Source organism: Archocentrus centrarchus, chromosome 21 (assembly GCF_007364275.1).
Source record: "Archocentrus centrarchus isolate MPI-CPG fArcCen1 chromosome 21, fArcCen1, whole genome shotgun sequence".
Taxonomy (NCBI): domain Eukaryota; kingdom Metazoa; phylum Chordata; class Actinopteri; order Cichliformes; family Cichlidae; genus Archocentrus; species Archocentrus centrarchus.
In genome coordinates, this window is record NC_044366.1 from 1,541,849 (window position 1) to 1,565,937 (window position 24,089).

General features: G+C 44.4%; 1 protein-coding gene across 2 annotated transcripts in view; it reads right to left on the bottom strand.

Annotated features, from left to right (window-relative positions):
* Positions 1–17,875: 17,875 nt before the first annotated feature.
* gli2a (GLI family zinc finger 2a) overlaps positions 17,876–24,089 on the bottom strand; it is a 79,962-nt gene continuing 73,748 nt past the window's right edge. For both annotated transcript variants that reach the window (XM_030758890.1, XM_030758891.1), the window contains 3 exons: positions 23,760–24,041; positions 22,666–23,032; positions 17,876–21,797 (listed from right to left, as the gene is read on the bottom strand). In XM_030758890.1, coding sequence (XP_030614750.1) covers positions 19,480–21,797; positions 22,666–23,032; positions 23,760–24,041 — 2,967 coding nt within the window. In that variant the 3' untranslated portion in view covers positions 17,876–19,479. The remainder of the gene's footprint in view (positions 21,798–22,665; positions 23,033–23,759; positions 24,042–24,089) is intronic.

Consider the following 24,089-nt stretch of genomic DNA (forward strand, 5'->3'; position numbering starts at 1 on the left):
TTCAGAAGTCCATAAATACATGCAGCAGTGTCTCCAGGGTAAAGACGGTAGTAAGTGGGGCAGTCAGTGGATTTTTCCTTTTGGAGTTGTTGTAGGCAACAGATGACTATTTCTTGTAGTTTGTGGGGTCTTGTCTTAAGACCTCATAAGTATTGTTGTCACTGAGCAGTGTGGTAATCTTAGTGTGGTAATCAGTTGAATCCAACCTCCTCTTGTCAGCTGAAGATGATTTAATCCTCACTCAGGGCTGTGATGGCCTTCTTTTCTTGAACAGTGAGGTTGGATGGAGGAGTTCCTCCCTGTCGGAACAAAATCCACTCTATCCAAAGTCGACAGTTTCTCCCTGACAGCTCCTCAGTTTTCCCCTCCCCTCAGGTTAAGAGTCTGGGTGTCATCCTCGACAGCACTCTACCTTTCCACTCCAGTATCAATAATATTACCTGGACTGTATGCTTTCATCTCCAAAACATTAATCGTCTCCACCCCTTCCTTTCCCCCATGCCACCTCCATCCTTGTTCACGGTCTCGGTACCTCCCGTATTGATCACTGTAATGTTCTTCTATTTGACCTCCCTCTCAAATCCCTCCAGAAGCTTCAAATGGTTCAGCCGCTTGCATTATCACTAAAACCCCCTCATTTCACCACATCACCGCAGTCCTACAGCAGCTCCACTGGCTCCCACTTAAACTCAGAATTCAAAATGCTTCTGTATACATTCAAGGCCATTCACAACCTGGCTCCTTCCCTGTTTATCTGATCTTCTTCTCATCGCCTCCTGTTCTTCCTCTTCTATCTGCCTTACTGCACCCCCGGCCCGCCTCAGCACCACGGGGAACAGAGCTTTCTCCTGCTCCTCTCCCCAACTGTGGAACTCTCTCCCGCCCGACGTCCGTAATATTGACCATCTCCCTGTCTTCAAATCATGACTCAAAACTCACCTGTTTCAGATCGCTGACTCACTTTAGACCCAGGTCATTTTATTTCAGTTTCTTATTCTGTGCTTTTATGTGAGTGTTACTTTTTATTTCTGTAAAGTGTCCTTGGCTGTTTTGAAAGGCGCTTACAAATAAAATGTTTATTATTATTATTATTATTATTATTGTTGTTGTTGTTATTATGTCCTTACAGAGCAACAAACTCTCTTTCCAGACTAAATGAGCATCTTCTAAATTAATGAGACACCATTTCCTCTGCAGCTTTGATGCACAGATGGCTCGTTCTCACTTATTTCTTCTGTCTTTCTGATGTGAGTCAGATGATATCTCCAAGTATACATGGCCACATGGTTGAAAGCAATCTTCAGCAGGTCATCTCTGGGGGTCAGAGGCTCATTCTGGTGATAAGTGTGGCCTTTCTCTTGCATATTATAGTGAAACTGAGGAGTGTGAGCCAACTATAAATGAAGATTCAGAGGAACACATGCAGTAAACCTCTGAGCAGCTTCACTGGGAAGAAGCTTAACCACCTGATAAATTTAAATGTAACTCTGTTTCTGTTACACTGACATGAGCCATGTCACCGAACCATGTCATACCGAAGTGAAACTTTGGCCATATGGGAGGTCAAAAGGTCAAAGTGGCCATATGAGTGAAACTCGAAGCTCAGAGAAAGGAACCTCTGGTTCTTCACAGGATGTAATTTAGAAAAGTGAAAGTGAGTCTTTCAATGGAGAACATGCTTTAAAAACTAATATAGCTCAGCACTCTGATAATACTATCATAATACTGCATAATACTATAATACTGTGGTTACTGGACAACAAAGAGCAACATCAGTGCAGCAGAAGTACAAATAATCCAGTATCTAAGTATTATCCATATCATTAAAAACTAATAATCCCAAAGAGCTGCAGCAGAGTTTATGAGTGCTGTTAAACAGCAACATACTGAGTCAACATTCCCATTAGTGTGTATTAATCCACAGCTTAAAAGAGTCCCCATCAAGGTCCCAGTGATACCAGTTACACAAAAGCATACCCACACATTAAATAGGTGCTGACACCCAAGAGGCTGTCTCCAGCAGGGAGTCAGTCCCCACATGTCCAACATGTTCACAGCCTGATACAAAAACTGCTTTGGTCTCTAACTGCTTCATAACAGCTGTAGTGTTTTATATTGTGTTAATGACAAGTTTTCATTATTAGGGGTGTGGCCTTTAACAGGTGGAAGGTGACAGAGGGCAGAAGATGGAGTCTGCTGTTCTTAAAGTCATGTTTTCAACATAAAAAAGGCTGAAAAATACACACACAGGATTAACGCTACACAAGGAGTGACAACCACAATGTAAAAATCCAGGCTTCAGATGAGGCCTTGTCATTGAATGGGTGGTTACACTCATCATTTCACCTCCTTTTGCTTAATATTTGAAGTTGGTACATCATCTGTTTGTGAAGGTATATTTTATGACTGTCAGCAAACAATACAGCACCATCTGCTTTTTATCATTCATCATTATAAATGATATTTTACACAGAGATTCACAGTTAAAGGTACTTTTTGTGATTATCTTCTGCAAATTTTAAGAATCACTTTCACCTCCAGGGGGCAGCGAGTGTGTTAAAATGATATCAGATGTGTTCTGCTGTAGCCCTACTTCCATCACAGCAATAATGAAGTGTTAATTACAGTTATTATAAATCCATTTACCTTCTGCAGCATGTTGCGGTACAAACTGGTATTACACTAAAGTACAGCCCGGTCCTAGCTCAGCTTCAGTTGATATCTCTTCAACACAACACACAGAAGTCAGTGCAAAGACATAAAGTCATAACACCTTATGACATAAAGGGTTTGTTTCTTTAATTTCTGTTGTAAATGAATTTTTTATGAACACCATCTAGCTCAGGAGGTAAAGCAGGACATCTACTAATCAGAAGGTTGGTGGTTCGATCCCTGGCTGCTCCAGTCTGTGTGCCAGTGTCCTTGGGCAAGATGCTGAACCCTGAGCTGCTCTCTGATGTGCTCATTGTAGTAGATTAAAAGCACTGAGGTGTAGAAAAAAGTGCTTGTATGAATGAGTGCTATCTAAGAACAGTGCAAACCTTCACCACAAGGTGGCAGTATAGTGTCAGAAAGCATTATTGAATGTTTTAGCTAATTCAGAAGGTTTCAAACTCCTTTTAAACAAAAACAACCTTTAAACTTCAGGACTTCAGAATAAGTGCTGCGGGGCAGGATGAACACTGAGCCTGATATGAAGTGAACATGAATGCTGAGCAGTATGTGGCCTGTGTCAGAGTGAGTTTGATGAATGACTTCCTCCTGTAGAGAGCGTATTAGAGCTGCGAACCCCGATCTGAGCTCGCAGGCCCGGCTGACTGAGGCCTTTGTTGCAGGAGAAATCTGTTCACCCTCTCGCTCTCTTTTCTCTGGCAGCACGATGAAGTTTTTTAGTTTTGATGAACTGGAAGCACGTGTGTTCCTTCAGCGGTCAGCGGGGATGAAAACGATCCCGATCATCTTGCGCCGCTCTGCCATAAAGCGCAGCTGTCCACCCAACATTAGCACATGTGTGAAAAGCTGAGCCGGCTGAAAATTGGAAGAAAAACTCTGGGTCGGACGTGCCATCGGAGATTCTGCCTCACAAATGCTGCAATAATGGATCCCATTCAGGACGCGTTACTGCAGAGATCATGAAGCAGATTTACAGGATTGGGACAAACATTTTGGTGAGCTTTAGGAGCGGGAGCACAGGCTGCACGGTCACACTTGCTTTTATGAGCAATGTCATGCTTTTCCAGCAAAGTCAGTGATCACAGATTTTAAAATATGGATATAGAAGTTTCCCACAGCCCCCAGAGCCGCGGTTCTCACCCAGCCTAAAATACACCACCCTGTTGACCTTTCTCCCACAAGTCCACCACCACCCATCCCAGCCCCCCAGCTCTGTCTGCTGCCTTTGAATTATAACCTTTGCTCACTGGAGGCAGCACAATGTGACGATTGTGATTGTATTTTAATTCTGATGGCCAAGTGAAAAAAGATAGCTTCCTCTGAGAATGGGCTAGATTTATGGGCCCTGTCCTGGCCGCTGGCCCCACATCCTCTCTGATCTGCTTTTACTCCAACGACCCCTCGACCCCCGGGGGTCATTAGAGAGCCCCCGAATGGTGCGGCTGGCCACCAGCCCATCTCATACTGCTTGTTTTCCAATCAAATCACTATATTTAACGGGGACACGAGCCCAGGGCCAAGTCCAAACAGACATCTGTTTGAAATTGTTCCTCGCAATTATTTCACACAGAAGTTCTCCCTCTGCCCCCCCGCTGCACTCCTCGCCCCACTTTGGTCTTTTGTTTGTTGTTGTTTGTTTTCAGCTGAACCTCCCCCTCTGGACTGCTAATGGACAGAAATGAGCGGGGGGGGGGAGTGGGGGGGGCTCAGGGTTAGCGGTGAGGGTCTGGCTCCTGGAACCGCTGTCACTGAGATATGCAGCCAGAGGAGAGAAGCAGAAGCAGCCAGAGGTTTTTGATTCAGTACAAAGCAGCTTTTACACTCAGGGGCCCTGAACTGCTGCCAGCTCACATGACGTCTGCATCAGGACCGGCTGTTATACCCCAGTGGCAGCATGGATGTGCAAACAAGGCTAATCTGATTGAAGAAAGTGCACTTATTATGGTGATTATTGCTAGCATTACATTTACTTTCTGGTTAAGAATATGATAAATAAGGAAAACAAACACTCCAAATGTTTCTCAGTCATCTGCTGCACCATCAGTTTCATCCTTAATGGACAAAGTCTTCCCTCCTTTGACACTTTGTGGACTTAGAGGTAAAAGTCAGAGCAAAGTCAACCTGTGATCTACTCAAGGCTGAGGAAACTGAGATATTAGTTATCAGCTAAGGAAAGCTAGCTTAGCTGCATCTAAAGACTGTGTGTGTGTGCATCTACACACACACACACACACACACACACACACACACACACACACACACACACAGATACCTGCTAATCACTAACATCCAAAAAAATCCTCAAATCTCACTCAGCAAACTGGAGCTCCGCCTTCTTGGGCGGTCTGTTAGTCCAATGAAGCCACAGCAGCCATATGATTGGTCAGATAATTGCATTTAAAAAGGCTCCAACAGCACAAACAGGGTCCAGAGGTCCAGTTCAGGGACTCCAGTTAGCTGAGGTGAAGCCTAGCAGACAGCTAGCAGCTACAGCATCCACCTGTCAGTCAAAGAGGCCACGCCCGTAATAATGCAAATTTTGCTTTTATATAACTCACCTGTTTAAACATCCTCCTTCTACAGCTGTTATGAAGGCGGAAATTATCCACAGAGACCAAAGCAGTTTCTGTATCAGCTGTAAACATGTTTATTTCTGCTGGAAAGGTTTAACATGGGAGTCTATGGGGACTGACTCACTGTGGAGCCTCTGCTGGGCGTTAGAGGAACTGCAGCTTTTTTTTTTGGTGCTTCTTTCTGACTGGCAAAATGTGAAAATGAATCTCTTATTCATGCTTTTCCATCACCCAAAGACACCATTGCAGTATATAATAGAGTATGCTTTAAATAACAGAAGAGTGTAGGATTGCATTTTTTTTAATTTCAGCCCATATCTGAGGTCCCCACAGTCCACTGAAGGACCAAAAACTACCAATTCAGAACCAACATATTCACAGGCTATGTAGATATTATGCCTAAATGAAGGAATAACTATTAAATATTTGATGGCTGATATGATGACCACTATTCTCAAGTTTGGCTCTGAATGGCTGTGCAGAGGCTGTGTTGGATGTTTAAGCGTGCAGCAGGGATGTCCTGTTGTGAGTCACAACCATGCTCTTAGTCACCCCCACCCATGTAGCTGGATATTAGATGTGTGATAATGCTTTGTCACCTAAAATGGGACATTTTGACACTTTGGAGTGCTAAAAGCCAACATATCAGTGAGGCCTTTAGTGCTGTACCTGACTCACACCAACAGCCTGGCCTGCACTTCCTTCAGGCTTTTAGGAAAGACACTATATTTATGTACCTTTTATGGAAAATTAGTCCCCATGTTTGGGTTGTTTATGATTTATTAAGTGTCTGTTTCATAGTTCAAAGGCTGATACATGTTACCTGTGCACACATACGAGTAATAAGTACCTTTAGAAATGTGTATAAATCTCATTAAATATTTATGCATGAATTTTTTTTAATTGAACTATAAATAATAAAAATAATATATATGACCAAGTTCTGCTTACTTACAGTTATACTTACAGAAAGAATTTGAGTTCAGATTGAAGATGAGTTAAGGCTGATGACCGTGGGCACAGAAACCCTGCAGGTGGACGGCCTGTCTGTAGCTCCTCGTAATCTGCACACAGTCTGATGAGGAGCCCTTTAAAATGTTCAAGTTCACAGCAGAAATATTTTAATCTAGGAAAAAAAGTTCTTCTTCTCTTCTGTTCACTGAGCATTTTTTAAACAGCTCTTCCATTTGGATGCTGGTGAGGCTTAAAGGTAAAGGGGTGACACGGGTTCTGTACACTGAGTTTCAGTGATGTGCTGTTGGGTGCACAGATGTTTCGTAGCCCTTTACATTTTTGTATTTCAAAAGCTAATATCGAATGCTGTCATATCTGCAGGATGTGCAGACTGGATGCTGTGTTGAGGATCCAAATGCAGACGCTTGAAGGGAAACTGAGAGGAACTTGAAACAAGTCGTTTATTGACTGATAAAAGACCAAAAACAAAACACCAAATCCAAAAGGGAAAAGCAAAGAAGTCAGTGGAACTGAGAACACTAAGGCTAGTAAACGCAGACTAGAACGTGGGGAACAGGAACATAAACAGATGCTCTGCCACAGGACAAGGGGAAGTGGAGACAGCTGGGGGGACAAGACACAGGAGAACTGAACCACAGCAGACGAGACAGGGCACAGGAAGCAAAACTCAAAACAACGCACAAGAGACACAAACTCCAAAAATAAAACAGGAAGTGAGATAACTGAGCAGGGGGAGAACACAGACACGCAAATTAACTAAACATGAAGGACTTGAGACAGGAGGAAGGAAACACAGAGGAAGGAGACACAGAGGAAGGAAACCCAGAGGGAGGAAACAGAGGAAGGAAACACAGAGGGAGGAAACAGAGGAAGGAAACACAGAGGAAGGAAACACAGAGGGAGGAAACAGAGGAAGGAAACACAGAGGAAGGAAACACAGAGGGAGGAAACACAGAGGGAGGAAACAGAGGAAGGAAACACAGAGGAAGGAAACACAGAGGAAGGAAACAGAGGAAGGAAACACAGAGGGAGGAAACAGAGGAAGGAAACACAGAGGAAGGAAACACAGAGGGAGGAAACAGAGGAAGGAAACACAGAGGGAGGAAACAGAGGAAGGAAACACAGAGGAAGGAAACACAGAGGGAGGAAACAGAGGAAGGAAACACAGAGGGAGGAAACACAGAGGGAGGAAACACAGAGGGAGGAAACAGAGGAAGGAAACAGAGGAAGGAAACACAGAGGGAGGACTAATCTAAGGCAGTGGGGAATGGAATAAAATATACTTCATACAAGAAGTCAATACAACCCACAACAAAGCAGGACTTAAATAAATAAAACAGCAGGTAAACTGAGCCAGGATCAGGACAAAGGTATGACGGTCTCTGTCCCAGGATGCTGAGTTTATTATTTGGCGTTTCCAGTTCGGTTTCAGTGTCGTTCATAGTTTGTTAGATTAAGTTGTGATTTCTGATTGTTTCCGTGTTATAATTCTGCTGATCTTTAGACGTTTTCTGTTTGGTTTCATTGTTCTTGTTCACATGAGGTTTTGATCTGTACTCTACAATTCAGAACATTTAGTTCTTGTATTTGAATCTCAGTTACTCTGTATGGATTCTGCTCTTTGTGCTTACTTTCCTCAGTGCTCCTCTTCTCTCTGTGTGTAGTAGTTATCCTTTGAGTTACTTCCTGTTTTACCTTTTGGTTTGTTGTCTCCTGTTTGTGCTCACTTTCATGTCCTCCCGTCTCTGATTGTCATACCTGTGTCCAGTTCGCCTCATGTGTCTCCACTTCCCTGAGTACCCCATAAAGAGCTCTGCCTTCCTCAGTCTTTGTCACAGTGTCATCGAGGATATCAAAACCAGCCCGATGCAAAGATGATGTTTCAAATATCACCCAGTGCAGATTTTCCTTTACTATCAGGAATAATAAATCAGGCCTTTGATGCTGGTTTTTACCTTTTAATATTTTAATATGCAGAACATACCAAACACACACTCTTCATTAGTAGTGCTTGCGTGGGATATTTAAGGCATTTGCATCACCGCAGTGATAATGACTCAGTTCCTTTTTTGAAATGAAGAGGCATGTGACACATGTCCGTGTTTAATAAGTGGGAACCTTTGATGGGTACCTACTAAATTACACTGGCTGTGGACAGCGATGATCAGCTCTCTGTGTGTTTTTAGATGATGCTCAGCCAAATTCAAGATGTTTAAACTGATGCAAGAAGGTGATGGTGAATGAAAGAACTGATCTCCAAACATCCTTCTGACAGCACTACACAAAGCTGCAGTATGAGCTAACTTTATTTGACAGTGTGTCCTTCCATCCAGTGCACAGTCTGTGTTTTGTCTTGGCAGGTTTATGGTTGTAGACCCCATCTCTGCCCGAGGGGAGAGGAGGAGGAATATATGATACTTGTGAGATGCTCAGGTCTCGTGCTAAAGTCACCAGGTGGGACTCAAAGAAAACTGACCCCACACCTTTACGTGGCTGGCTGGTTTCTCTAAAATAACATATGGCATATATATATATATGGTCTACTCTTTGCTCCACTGATTTATGATGGGATGAAGATGATCTCGGCGCTGGGCTCTTTTAAGTGCTTCCAGGACTGTATGATTAAGGAAAAACAAACATGTTAAAATATCTGCAGGCAAAGTTTGAAGGGCAAATTCTGCTGCAGAGGGCTCATTCCACTGTAGCTGTGCTCGGGCTTTCAGACTGTATTTCCACCATAATTACAGTGTCTGAAAATACTAACTCATCAAGTACAGCTCGAGAGGGTTAAGAGTTCAGGTTCAGTTCAATAAGATACACAAATGTAATGAAAGCCAACTATTAAGGCCAAACAAAAGAGATAGATTAAGGTAAAGCTGAGGCTGAGTTAAAAGGAGAAAAATGATGTTTTATTAATGATTTAAAGATGCTCCTGAATGAAAGGTGTGGCCAATCAGAAAAACTCTGCACCAGCACTAGTATAGACATAGAAGAAGTCAAAACAGCAGCAAAGGGATCAGAGCGTTTTTGTTTCAGTTTTCTCCAGAGAGGCTCGTCTTTTTAAGCTGCCTGTAATTTCATTTTATGTGATGTATAAAGATGATAAAGCTTTTCTGTTCTCACCCTGCAGAATCAATGAGCCTCTGTACTCACACGTCATTGAAATGAAGCTTATGTTTAAGTTCAATCACTCACCTGTTTTCTCAGGTGTTCGGCTGCAAGTTCTTCTATTTCTTCTATTTTCACATGCTGTTAAACTCAAAACTGTCATCACTGCTCGAGTCCAATCATCTTTCTGCCCACCTTCTTCAAGCCAATCCGCCTCCACTTACCTGCCATTCTCATTCATGCAGCCCACCTCCACCTTAGGCCTGAATTATGCTTCTGCATCGGGTCTTTGCAGGGCCTACGTACATAAATCACCTCTGAACCCTACGTGGTAATCGAGGGCTGCTGTGACCTTACACAAGTCACTGTCTTTCTTACGGCTTATGTTAGCTCATGTTAGCTTAGCTGTTAACTCAGACAAAGTACGTGATACCCAGCTTAGCAGCTAGCTGACTAACCTTAGCTTGCTCGCTAACATCCTTATGTGTCATTCGTGTTGGATTCTGTGCCGTGCTGGGATCCAGTCATTTGGTTACTGATTGATGGACTAAGCGATCATTAGCTGGGAGCAGCACAGAGGTACTTGGCAGTGAGCTGAAGTGTCCTTTGAAAGCCACATTCTTCAAACAGAAAGCTTCTGCTGGCAGATAGAGACAACAAAGACATTCAGGTAAGACCTTATTGTCGTGATAAGGCAGTGCTGCAGGAAAGGTGGGACCCAAACGCAGGACTTGAAGACTGGACGTGAACTTAGAAGGCAGCTTTACTGCTGGATACTCAGGAACACAGGAAACATCCAGAAGCTCAACAAGGAGCAAATAATCCAGCAGACTGGGGTTCACAGGCAAACATGGAACAGGAAATCAAACTACCAATGAGGGGAGCCTACGACAACAACATAACAAAGAACCGAGGAAGACACAGATGACATATACACAAAGGTAACGAGAGGAGAGCGGAAACAGCCGGGGAGAAGAAGTGCACTGAAACACACTGACGAGACAAGGGAAGCAAAACTGAAAACAAGGCACACAAGACAAGGGACTTTCAAAGTAAAACAGGAAGTGGGCAAACACGGGGACAGAAGCACAGGGAGGAATGCACACTGAGGAAATATAATAACATAGTGAGCAGGAATGACTATAACAGGGATGGCAGGCACACTGGGGAAGGGAATATTAAAGCCCCGAGAACAGGAGACATAACCGAATGGGACGATGAGATAACTACAAGGACAGGACGCAAAGACCAGACATGGGAACACCGAGAGGAACCAGAAAGGGAAACAAACATAATCTAACAAGGAACCAGGAACTAGAAACTAAGATAACAAAGTCAAAAGCACAGAGCAATGATATAACCAGCATCCTCGAGCAGAATTAAAGAACCAAACCCCAAATATAAAGAAACAAACCAGGAACAATAACACAACATATCAAACTCTGGGCCCTACACCCAGGGACGTTTATCTTTACAGTCCACTCAGACATCGATAATAAAAAGTGTTCAAAAAAAGAGTTGCATAAAGCCCTGAATGTGTAGCCTCATTAAGAGCCCCAAAAAGGATCTGCAGCAATATGGCTCATATGGGGTCAAAATTTCTGCTATGAAGCTCAGAAGCCAGACCCAGACATGCTTTAAATTTGGTCAGAAGAATTTTAAAATCAGTTCTGACATGTGCAGGAGGTCAGAGGAGAGGAGCCAGGATTGGTCTGCTCATTCTCATTAGTGTTTCCTCCTGAAGAGGCAGAGGAGAGACGCTTGGGTCACAAAAATGCAAGTTAGCCAAACCAAAGGAACGCTGGTAGGACCTGCCTGTTCTCCCTGTGGTACGAGTCAGTTAAAGATAGTTATATTAAAGATAACAGAACTATCTTTAACTTTTCAGGGCACACAAGGAAGGAAACATTTGATTCTGACTCAGCAGACAAGAGCACAATTATGCGCCGCTGATCAGAATGACACAGCATTCATTTGAAAGGGAGAGTGCAGTGAGTGAGGGAGGCGAGTGGGTGTACACTCTTTGTGCCGGTCATGACAGGAAAAGGAAAAGTGTAGGAAACATAAAAGAGAAGCTCCAAATGCTTCTGAGCAAGAGCTAAAACAAGGTCATCCACACGCTCTCTCTCATTCAAGCAAGCCTTTAATCAGAGGAGTCCTGCTATCTTCAATCGAACGCTGGAATTCCTCGACGGCCTACTCACGACGAGGCTCTCAGATCATCTGACCTCCAGTTTGGCTGCTAATGGAGGATAACTGAGGAGAGGTCATGATCTGGCTCAGTGACTGACCCTGGACTCTCAGACCCTGGAGGAAGGCCACAATGCTGCCCTTCTTCACAGACACCCCCCGGGCTCTGTGCCAGCTGATCGTAATTCTTGCACTTCCAAAGTTTAGCGGGGCACGCTCTGCCCTTGGGCCAGCGCTCTGTCGGAGCAGTAGGTAACCCTGACTCCGGTCACTTCCCTCTGATCTCAGTAGGCGCAGAGCTCAGTGCAGGAAACCTTTGATGAGGAACCGAGCAAAGCCCCTGGAGAAAGGCACAGCAGCTCCAGCCAATGAATCGCTTTATTATGATGACCTGGCCTCACAGGTCAAAGTGCAAAATGTGACACTCTCCGATACAGCTTCGGAAGGGCTCGGATGTGTTTGGAATACATTCTGCATCCAGTTTGGGCTTCGATTCATTCTCAGGACAAAGGGTTTGAACTCAGCCTGTTATTTTTATTGTATTTCATTAAATGTTTATAAGCATTTGCTGCATATATTCATAACAGGACTGTTGTGACTCGAGAGAACAAGATCACATATTCAACACATTGATAAATCAGAAATATACTATACACACTGATCAGCTACTACATTAAAAGCACTGTGGAAAAGCCAAGGGGTCGTGATCCTGCTGGGAAAACGTTTTCATGTCCGTCCATCTGTTGGTGTATTTGGCTCAGAGTTATAGATTTACCAATAAGCCTTCATTATTCTATCAGACTGGTTTGCTTGTTATTACTCAGTTATAGTTATAGATGTAGATCACTGAGTATATATATAGAACAGATGAACTTTTAGAGCTAATCATGAAGGATTCCTTACCAACAGGAGATGGGCCAAAACATTTCATGTCATATCAATCAAATCTCAAATAAATAAATAATAAAAATCTGGGGGCATTGCTTTGATCTTCTAGTATAAACAAAAAAGACTCTAAATGGGCGTTTACATGGTGACTACGAACTGATGGATGTTTGGTCGTCTGTGTATCGTGTTGCAGAAGCATCAATCGAATGTGAAATGGGGCCGGGCTGTACTCACATCATAACACAGTGAACCACAGTACAGTGTCAGAGTCAGTGGACCCTCTAATCTGCCAACAGGACAGCATTATTTAAGGTAGTATTAGCATCTATACAGAATCCATGTTACTATCATAGTTGACTCAAAGAGCAGAGATGATGCAGTAAAAGCATCAAACGCCTGTAGAAGAAAGGAATGTGGATGCGATTGCACAGCTACAAACTTCCACCTGCTGCTGAAAGCTTCAATAAATTTTGCAGACGGGTTTTACGTACCTCAACAGGCGTCTGTGAATATTCCTGATATTTGTCCAGACTATAAACAAAATGCACTCTGTGCTTGTGTAAACTATCCCTGTTTAAACAGAACTCAGTAAAAATATTGTTATTACAATCCTGGTGATTTTCCTTTGGGTTGAAGTCTAAAACCTCTTTAGGGGTGTCTAACATTATTTTTTTCTGGTATGTGGGAAAATCCCCGCAAATTAATTCTGATCCAGTTATCCTTCTGGATCCATGGACTCAATTCATGCGTGGAGTGGAGGGAATTTTCAGCCTTCTTGGAGGTTTGCAGTCTCAGGCTGAGCTTGTTCTCAGTCCTGTTGTTATAAAAGAGGACACACTTTTATAAAGCTGCCATTCTCCTTTAAAGAAATCCTCTTTATTCCTTTAAGGATATATTTTACTTTAACTTATTTGTCATTTCAGAACAATGTGGACTGCTCCATAATGTCCCTCTGCTTGGACTTTACTGCTGTTTACTTATTAAGTTATTTTCAGGCTTTATAGATTCCATTTGTTCCATGTGGGTCAGCTGAGGAGCTCCAGCTCTGACCCTCTGACCTGCTGATCTAAGTTGTTTTGTCTGTAGCGGCCACGGTGCAGGGTGTGAAGGCCACCATCCAACAGCTGATTCCCTAAATGCCTCTGACTTCATGAGCAGAGCCCTGCAGAGATGCTGTCCACCTTCAGCATCGCTGAGCCAAAGAAAAGTGACTCCTCAGATGGATATAGATGGGATGCTTCCCTTTCCCCGCCTCTTTTTCTGAGAGATGGAATATCAGGACAAATGAACTTGTTGCACAGCCCCATCTGATAATGAAATGAAATATGTAAATTTGAAAAAAATTGTTTTATTACTGAGCATAGCTGGCCCTGAGAGCTTATTATTTCCTTTTCCTGTGCTCATAAGAATCAGAATCAAAATAATGCTTCTTTATGTCATTCAGGGCTGTGGTGCATCCCCTCAGTTCATCATCTGTCTGAAACAAGCTGCTGTAGCTCCTCCCCTTTAAGGGGGTGGGGCTTATTTGTCTAAGCTATCCCCTCTGTCAAACTTTGTCCATGTTTAATATGAACATGCAGCACTGGATGAGAACAGGTGCACGTTAAAGCATCGCTGGCTAATAATTTTATATGAACAGCCGTGAAATGATGACTCTGTCGACTGATTCGTCCTGCTGCAGTCGCTGCCTTCAGGAGCATTTTTATTTACAGCCCTGAAGGAGTTTATCCAAGAGGGAAACTGTCTTCACTGTAAAACAGGCTTTATGTGAATGAAGCTGTGTGTGTGTGTGTGTGTGTGTGTGTGTGTGTGTGTCTCCCCAGCTGTGTGCTTTGTCTGATCATCCATTTCTGCCTCACTAACCTCTTGTTCTCCTCTCTGCTGAGGCTCCCTGCCCCGGGGCTATTTTTCTCCATCCTCTCTCAGAGAGAATAAGGAATTCCAGTGGCAAAACCAATCAGTGGGCTTCACTTCGAAGCAGCCCCCAGCTGAATTCACTGTCAGATTAAAAGTGATTTCTTCTCTCTCTTTTCTGCATCTTTTCTTCTACCGCCGGCCCCTCATGTGCCGTCTCTTTTCTCCTCCACAGCTTTGCTTTCTTCTCAGCAGGCGCTCTCTCTTCTTCCCTAGTTTCCTCTCCTTTTTTGTGCCACCTTTCCTCCTGCTTTTCTCCCCTTTGCTGCTTCATGTTGCCCTGCAGACCCATTTCTTCAGGGCCGGCCTGCCACTGTTAATTTTGGCCAGCGTACCGTCTAACTTTAGAAACTGCTCTGTATGCACTTTGCTGCGCGGAGTCTCCTTTTTCACCTGACTTTTCAGATGGGATTTTTTTTCCTTTCTTTTGTTCTAAAGAAAGATTGTGTGTAAAAAAGCAACTCCTGAAATAATGCATTATTTTTTCATTAGCAGAGGAGCCGGCAGACAGTGATGTATGCAGAGGAAAGACGGCTTCAAAGCCAAACAAACGCCGCTCCTTTATTATTGAAGCATATGCACTGAAGCTATCACAGAGCAGTCTAAAGACACCTCACTGAAAGCCAGAGGAAACAAGTGTGAAGGAAAATTGGTTTAATTTGACACCACATTAATTGTGATGTTATATTCATGCAGAGGAGCCTCAGGAGTGAGAAACATTTCAAAGACAGAAAACAGGAAAATTTGCACAAACGTTTCTTTACTTGAACAAAGTCCAGAGAAGATTTATGGAAACCTCGACTTTTATGAAACTATATTTCCCTCTATCCACGGGTTTCTGGAAGAGCATACGTAGGCTCCATGACAGACGGCTACTTCTGCTGTTCGGTTTTATACTTCCAGTTACCCAAAGTCAGAGCCAGAGTTAATGACAAACTCCTGTTACTTTGTGCTGTAACAGGCGGCTTTATTAGTTGGAACATGAGCTCTGGTTCAACTTGTGCTGTTGTCAGTTGTCACTACATCAGTCTGTACATTTTTTCAAATTATTTTATTCTGTAAATTTGTCCTTTTTCCCCCAAATTATACTACCCAGTTGCACATCCTATTACTGTATTTTTTCCTTATGTTTTAAGTTTTCCTTTAATGTACAGCCTCTTATTTTTTATTTATAGTGTGACACTACAGCATACAGTCTACACAAAGCTTAAACAATGCCTGCCTTCATGTAAACACGTAGCAGGATGACAGCTGCGTGTCTCCTCGATCAGCCTTCAGCCAGTCCAGTGTTTCTGTTTCAGTGATCTGAACACTCTGATATCAGATCAGTGATTTACCTTCCACAGAATAGCTGCAGCATCACTACATGATTTCTCTAATCAGTGATACAGGAACAGCTGACTGTCTCCACCTCCACTTTCCCTTAGCATGAATGAATTATGGGTAGTGGCGCGAAGTCAGGAATACTGTGGATAGACGTGACAGTGGCCGTGTCTGTGGGCTGTCCTTGGTGTTTCCCCTTTATGCCGTCTGTGCGTCACACAGATTAATGCTAATTATCACTCAGACAGGTCAGCCTGTTTATTTATACAACATTTAAACACAGAAGACTTTGACCAAAGAGCTGCACAGCAGGCAAAACCATGAACAATCACAACAAGACAAATACTTTAAGAGCAATAATTAAAACACAGGGATTAAAAATCTGAATAAAGATAATAACATACAGCTGCTATGAAGGAGGAAGTAATCCACAGAGACCAAAGCAGTTTCTGTATCAGGCTGTAAACATGGATTTTATGTGGGAGTCTGTGGGGACTGAGGTCGGTGCATTTAGCAGAAGAAGATCACTGAAAGCAAAGAAACTCAAAGGTGCTGGTTTACACCTGAGGAAACAGTGAAGAATGAAATAAGTACCGGTCAGGTAAAGGAGAGAAATGCTGCAAACAGGTATCAACATCGTTTAAAGACTCCGAGCATAAAATACACCACATCGTGTTTGTGGTGTCTGATTTAAAAGCACATGAAATATAATAAAACTGGAGGAACTACTTCCAAACTCCTGGAATGGGACCATCTGAGGAGCAGGGTTAGTTTCCTTAAAGTTACTTCCTGTTTTATTTTGGTAATAACTTTCTGAGTCGTTTAGCTTCCTGTTTCCTGCCCTCGTCATCAGTGTCACCTGTGTCACCTGTGTCAGTTCTCTCCGGGTCTTCGTGTTTGCTCACCTGTCTGACTTTTGTACCAAAAAAGTAAGTTTCGCATTAAAGTCGTGATTGTTCCGGTTACTCCAGCCTGAGTCTGGATTTGGCTGCTTTAGTAAAAACTCATCATGACGTCTTAAAAAAAGCCCACGTGGTGTGTTTGGCATTTCTGATGATGTCACTGCAGCTGATGTCATACTGTCGGTTTTCAGCTGTGAAGAAAGTTTATTTATTTAGGAAATTATTATTATTATTATAATTTAGGAAAATTCAGGAGATCTGTTGATTTGACTGAGGGTGAAATCTGAATGATATAATGCTGGGGTCAGAACCTGAGATCCTGTAAAACCAATGATGATAATAACCAAGCACTGATGATTTTAACTGATTTTAAAACCTGAAGTTACAGGTGCAGGTTTTTATGTTCCTGCTTATAATTATTTGCAGATATTCAGCATAAAATAATGTATTTATGAAATGAAAACCACCTGTGCAGCTCTGCTGAGGTGAGCCACAGATCCTCAGACTCAGAGCATTTAAACTGCACACCGTCTATTATACAGCTCTCATAGACTGTATATAAAAGATGGATGTATATAAAAGTCCACATACCCATTGGTATGTGGACTTTAATGTGGAGCCTCAGCTACATCTTTATAGCGGTTGCCAGCTTGGTTTGTAGAGCCAGCAGCTGCATTTAGAGGTGAAGGTGGACCCGGATGAGATGTTCGAGTCTAATGGAGTAACTTTTTGCACCGAGGCTTCAGTATTGCACTGCTAAGTGCTGCGTGGGTCAGAATTGATGTAAAGTGTTGGGTGATCTACAAGTGGCCCAGATGTCACAATACATTTAACATGTAGCACATGCAGACCTCTGGTTGATGCACCCTTAGAAGCTGAGGCCAAACGAGGCCCCGGAAAACTGCAGCTTCAGATTCCTTGATTAGAATCTTCCTGCCATTCACAGAGGCCACGCCCCCTAACAAGATGAACTTTAATCCTTGATATAATTTAAACAATGAGCTATAAGATATTAGACCAAAGCAGCGTCTGAGTCCAGCTGATTTCTGCTGTAAGGTCGGACATTGTAACATTTGAGGAACTTTTCAGGCCTGGAAGCTGCTGCTTGTAGGTCAGCAGAAACACCTTTGACCCATCAGGGCGTGTACACAAGACCTCTGAAGGTGTTCTGTGGGACAGGTGCTCTGAGTCCTGTGGGTTTCAGGGTGGGGGCTCCGTGATATTCTGTTCGGTCCATGCAGCCAGAGGATAAACTGTGCTTTCATTAGCTCACATGTGTGAGCGTTTCCCAACAGCAGCCTTAAAAACAATAAGTGTGATTTTGTTTGCAGTGCAGCCTCGCTTCCACGGTCCGTCTCCAGGGAACACAGATTCAAAGATGCAGCGAGCGGATTCAGACAGAAAAAGAGGAGATAGTTTATTTGAAATGTACAAAAGCTATATACATACACAGCAAGCATAGTAAAAGTGGATGGTAGCATACACACAGACATTTGAAAGGCTACTTAGAATTTGAGCAAACATAATAAAACAGGAGTTTGCAGACGATCCTGTCAGAAAAACCAGATTATCAAAGTCTGAGTCCTTTCCTGGACTCTGCAGTTCATCGAGGACCCGGGGGAGAGCTGGGGTGCAGTGTGTGGGGGGGGGGGGGGTATGAATGTGTTAATTAGGGTTGGATCTCTACTGAGAACACACAGAGGTACTTGTATATTCTTTCAGAGAGTGCTCCTCATCAGATGCACAGGGGTTCATGTGCCCTGATGGCCTAACACTGATGCACATCCTTGTCCTTTTCAATCATGTACCCTTGTGAGACGGGACCGAGGAGAGTGAACGTCTGATCCAGAGGGCAGAGGAGGAAATCACACCTCACATCCTCACGAGCTCAGATCCTGATCAGAGAGCGCTTAAAATCTGTGTGTTTAAACTAGGGCTGTCAAATGCTTCACTCTGTAAACCACATTTAATCAGATTTTATGAAGCATGTGTTGGTGACACACTCCAAAAAATTTATTTTAAACATTTAGTACATAAAAGAAAAACGATGCAGAAGGCAGCAGAAGCAGCTCTGCTGCAGGATGGTTACATTAAGTGCATATGTGAACATATGTGAACTGCAGATTAACTTTCTGATGAAGTCAGACAGCATTAGGAGCGGTGGGTCAAAAGCAGCTTGCACATGTGCAGCAAATGCAGAAGCTAAAGTAACGTAATCAGAGCGCCCTGTGTGAGGTCTGCCGGTCGGAGGCGTGGAGGGGAAGCAGCTGATGTGGGCCGAACGTACCGCTGAGCCTGAACCACCTCCACGCTCCCATGATCTGTTTTAACAATCGCCTGAAAACACTTACATGAGTTAATTTGACTCAAGTCAGTTCCAAATGAATTTATCATTTATAACTTGTTTGACAGCTCTAGTTTAAACGTCAGGTGTGTAACATATCTCAGAGCAGGTACCGTACAGTGTCACCTACACATAACAGTCTGAGAGCTGCATATCCTCTTCATTTCCTGATGAGTCTGTTTTCGTGTCGTACTCAGATTCTCACTCTTTATGTCCTCAGCAAGGCACTATGTGAACTGCTATCAGTGCACCACTTTGTAAAGGCCTGTTACGCCGGCAAATACTGAATGGCAATTGTTCTTGATGCATTTATATACCCTGGACTATCATAGACATGTAGCTAAAAAGTATGGCTTTTTAACAAATGATAGAAAATGGTCCTTAACCCTATCTATATTTACTATTAACTTTTGAATGTAACATATAATCTGAAACAAATATTACAAGATAAGCATATTACTATGAACAATGTAGAAAAAGTTTATATAATGACCAGTTTTGCATTGTACAATCAGTGCTTTCTTGTGTAGTCCTTATATTCCTGATAGACATGGTAAGAATGGATGGATGATGAGGTGTTTGACTGCTCTCAGCTAATCATGTTGAGGAACTTGCTTTCCTCAGCCAAAGCTGTGAGCATGGAGTTCATGTCACCGATGGCCATGTTGCCAATCCCTGCTGGTACGGACGCGAGGGTGACAGAGTTGCGGGGGGTGGTGAGACGTGAGGAACTCTGAGAGAGGCTCTGCAGAAGGCCAGGACTCAGGGTGCCTGACATTAGGCTCGAGTGGTCCCCGTCATCGAGCATGGTGTCAAAGTCGATCTGGGCGTGCTCCGCGCCCCCAGATCCGCTTGTGGAAGAATCCACCGTGCTACTGGAGACCTGGTTGACTCCCGGCGAGGCCATGTTGGCTGCAGCAGTGTTGTTGCTGGCAGGAGCCTGGCTGGCACATGGAGACATGGGGGCATCAAAGCTGACAGAAGGTGGCTCAAACATGTGAATCTGACCCGTGTAGAACACAGCAGAGTTCTGAATTTCTGAGTTGCTGGTGTGGGCCACTGACCCGCTGGGCCTCTTTGGGCTTGCCTCAGAGGTATCATTACCCTGACTGGGGCTCAAATCAGATGACTTGAGCAATCGGCTCGGTTGTGTCATGCTAGACCCGGCGTGTGGTCTGGCAGTAGACCTGGGCTCTGTCGGAGGCCTGGGTTGTAACATTCCTCTGCCTCCATTTTGGACATTGTGCTGCTGTTGGGAGATAGCGTTGTAATTTTGCTGAGAATCCACTTGGTTCAGATAAGAATACCCATCAGTCTGTGTCCTTGCTCTGTAACGCTGCACCTCTGGATCTGCCATACTGTTGCGGGTTGGTCTCATGCTAGTGCTTCCAGATATAGAACTTGGGATTGCTTCTTGGCCAAACCCTTGCTGAGGACTCATTTGGTCATTAAAGTTCACGTTGTTGCATTGTCTCTGTTGCTGATGCTGCTGGAGGGAGATGTTCATCGACCTCTGGCTGCTATTGTTCACATACCCCTGCATAGATATATTCTGACTCATAGGCACAACTTGCTGGTTGTTGCTCAGGCCCTGACCTTGCATCTGGAAGGACCCAAAAATCTGCCTCTGCTGTACAACAGCTAGGTTCCCCCTGAGAGGATGCTGCTGCTGTTTGGGAAGCTTGGCTGTGGTGTCCACCGTCCCTGAGCTCACCTCATTCCACTGCACCGGCATGTTATTCTTGTTCACGTTGTCTGATGGTGCTGCGAAAGGCTGCTGGGAGCTACCAGGACCCATCTGGCAGGACTGCATATCCTGACTGAACTGAGCCATCATGGCATCCACCGTGGCCATCCTCCTCTGTGCAAAAAACGATGCTGGTGGAACCATGTTTGTCTGGAAACCCTGAGTCTGACTGCTGGAATTATAGTCGGCTTGTCCCGAGTTGTGACCAGAGGGGTCAGAATTCTGTGACCTGAGGTACTGCACCACATCATCTGGAAGCACCATATCATCCTCTCCACCCTGCTCACCCCCAGCCATCATTCCATCTACTGCCATGTTCTCCATGGCTACATTCTCAGAAATGCTCGGTGGTCTGGGTGCAAATGGGTAGCGTTGCAGGCTTCCGTCGGAACGAGTGTAGCCCTGCGCAGCCAGTGTCTGGTGGCATTCTGCAGCTGGGGGAGCATTCATGGGGTTTATGCTGCTCATGCTGTTATAGCGCTGGACCCTTGGATAGGAGAGCGGGTCAAGTGTGGTACGGCGCACTGGGTCACTTGCACGGCGTGGCAGGCTGGTGGGTACTTCGTGGGGCATCATGCTCTGTGTGCCATATCCAATATCACTGCACCGCCTCGGCACCGTTCCAGAGGGTGGCCGATGGAAGGGGTGTGATGAACCTTCCTGGGACTCGCTGTAGAGTGCCATGCGAGTCCTTAGGCTCATTCGTTCCATGTTGGGAAGTGGAGTAGGTGGAGCTCCACCGATGGCAGCAGCATACTTTGCCTTGAGCCGATAATGCTGTGCTGGTGTAAGACTGAGAAGACTTGGAAGGCCTGCTCCACCTCCTGCACTGATACCTCCGCCTCCACAGTGGCTGGCCTCGCTGGAGCGGCGAGACAGGTCAGTGGAGATCGGGTCGTAGGAGTCGGCCGAACTGATATTGTTATGGCGGTTAGCGCCAAACTGGGACGTCCCACTGGAGCGACGGCTGGAATAACAGGGTGAAATACCGGAGGAGCGCCGACTCAGGGTGTAAGCTGAGCTGATGGTGCTGGTGGTGCTGTCACGGCGCTCATTCAGCTGGTTCAGCAGCGTCACCTCACATGATGACAGGTCATCCAAGCGTTGGGCAGGATACGAACCACTTAAGTTGCTTATGTTGGAGCTCTCCAGCAGGGATCCTAGCAGATAGAAAGAAACATTATTATATCATAAAACATATAGACATTACAGAGTTAGCATTTCTCAGTATGGTTGTTTGGTCTTCATCACACAGTAAACAAAGCCCAACCTCCGGGGCTAAAACATAAAGCCAGCACTGAAGCACTAAAAGAGTGCAGTTCCTCTAAAGGCTGTCTCAAAATGTAAGTAAATCTCTGCAGGTTCCCATATTGAAACGCCCAGCTTTACAGCAGAAATAAGCATGTTTACAGCCTGATACAAAAACAGATTTGGTCTTTATAGCTAATTTTCACCTTTATAATTCATAGGTGAAACATTTTCTGGGATTTTTATTGGACCGTTATTGAAGAAGAAAGAAGAAAGAGCTTTATTTGTCACATACATATACATGCAGTGAAATTCATTCTCTGCATTTAACCCATCACACACATAGAGTATGTAGTACACACAGCACAGCATGGAGCAGGGGGCAGCCAAAGGGCACCCGGGGAGCAACCTGGGGGGGTGGGCTTGCTCAGGGACCCACGGTGATGCCAGCCCGAGGATTTGAACCAGGGTCCTCTCAGTGATGAACCCTCTTCTTCTCCCCTAGGCCACCACTCCAGGGCACTAATTAGCAGGTTTCTGTGTGACTGACCGTGAAGTATTTAGATGTTCCTTACTAGTGCTAGCTTTAGCTTAGTGCTCCACCCATTCATGTAAACCTGGTCACTTTTGGCCTCAAAAGCATAGCTAAAGCTGAGAATTTGAGATGAGTATAAACAACCCACTCTGTTATTTCATGGGGTTTACATCATTTATATACAGTCTGTGACAGTAAAGCCTTAAAATGAGATGGCAGATGTTTCTTCAACATGTAGTCCTTACCAACTGCAGGTATGGGAGGCAGCTTCATGCTGCTGCGTTGGCCCTGCAGTGGCTGTGGCGCAGAGTTACCCCAGGGGCAGGGGTCCCTCACCGTCTTCAGCCTTTCTTTCTTGATGTTTTCCAGCTTGATGGTGACTGCGCCACCGTGACCCATGGCTTTCCTCAACTGAAGCCCCATCCCAGCCTGCTGTCCCCCAGCGGGAACAGTGGAGTCAACCATGGGGCACTCGTCCTGTGTGCTGAGGTCCCCGAAGCTGCCCCCGCTGTGCACGGCCATCTCTACCCCACTGTCGTTGTTGTTGGCGCTGCTGAGAGGCGACGGCTCGCTGCTACATGATGAGTGGCCACCAGGACTGGACTGATACGTCTGGAGGAGGATGGACGAACGTGTAATGAATCAAACAGCAGGAGGTTAGTAGGTCAAATAAGTATTTGAATAAATGAAAAAGAAAACAAAAATGGTAAAAAGTGAAATTTAAACATTTATATAAATTAAAAAAAAACCCACAGCCTTGTGCCAAGTTCAGAGAACCGCATTAGGTATTCTTCAATATTAAATAATTACCACAGTTAAAAAATTCTGATTGTGATGGTGTTTAGTAATAACTAATGTAGCCCTATAGTTCCATACTCTCTAAATTATGAAACAGGGTGATTTATTTAAGAAAACAAGTGGATAATAGAAAAGTTCTGCGAGCAGCACACATGCTAAAGAAGTCCCAGCCTTTCAATATTAATGTGACAATGACTTTCATCATCAGTTGAATATTGATCTTGTGGACATAAAAATCTAGTTTAACGGCAGTGTAAGACTGTCTCATGCAAAGGAGCAAGAAAATACTTGAACATGGATGAACGTGGACTCCATCATGCAACAGAAAGAGAGAGTGAAACGGGCCGTGTGCTCACCTCAGTGAAGTCTGTCCGTTAGGAGGGTTTCAAAGGAAAGAGAGAAGCAGGTTCAACCAGAGTGAGTGTGAGAGGACGCACACAGAGCCAGCAGGACGCGTTTCTCTAGCAGTGTTAGTAAAAATGCAAAAGCACTGTTCCCCAGTTTGAGCCAACATATCATGTAACCGATGACCACCACTCACCACAGAGTTCTCTGTCTTAATAGATTTGACTTGTAGGCAGTCCTCCGCTCCTCTAGAGGTGCTGTTGGCCTCAATCTTGCCATCCACGCCTCTCGCCCCATGCTTGGAGTTGGCCTCGTTCTCCCCGTTGCCTTTGGGTGGCTGTAGTCTCGGCGGAGCGTCGCTTCGCTGCTTCTTGGTGACGTGAGCTTCGGGTCCGTGGACCGTCTTGACGTGCTTCCTGAGAGAGCTGGGGTCCGTGTAGCGTTTGGTACAGCCCGGGATCTTACACACATACGGTTTCTGCCAAGATGGAGTCAACACATTTCTTATTGTGGCAAATGTGAAAAT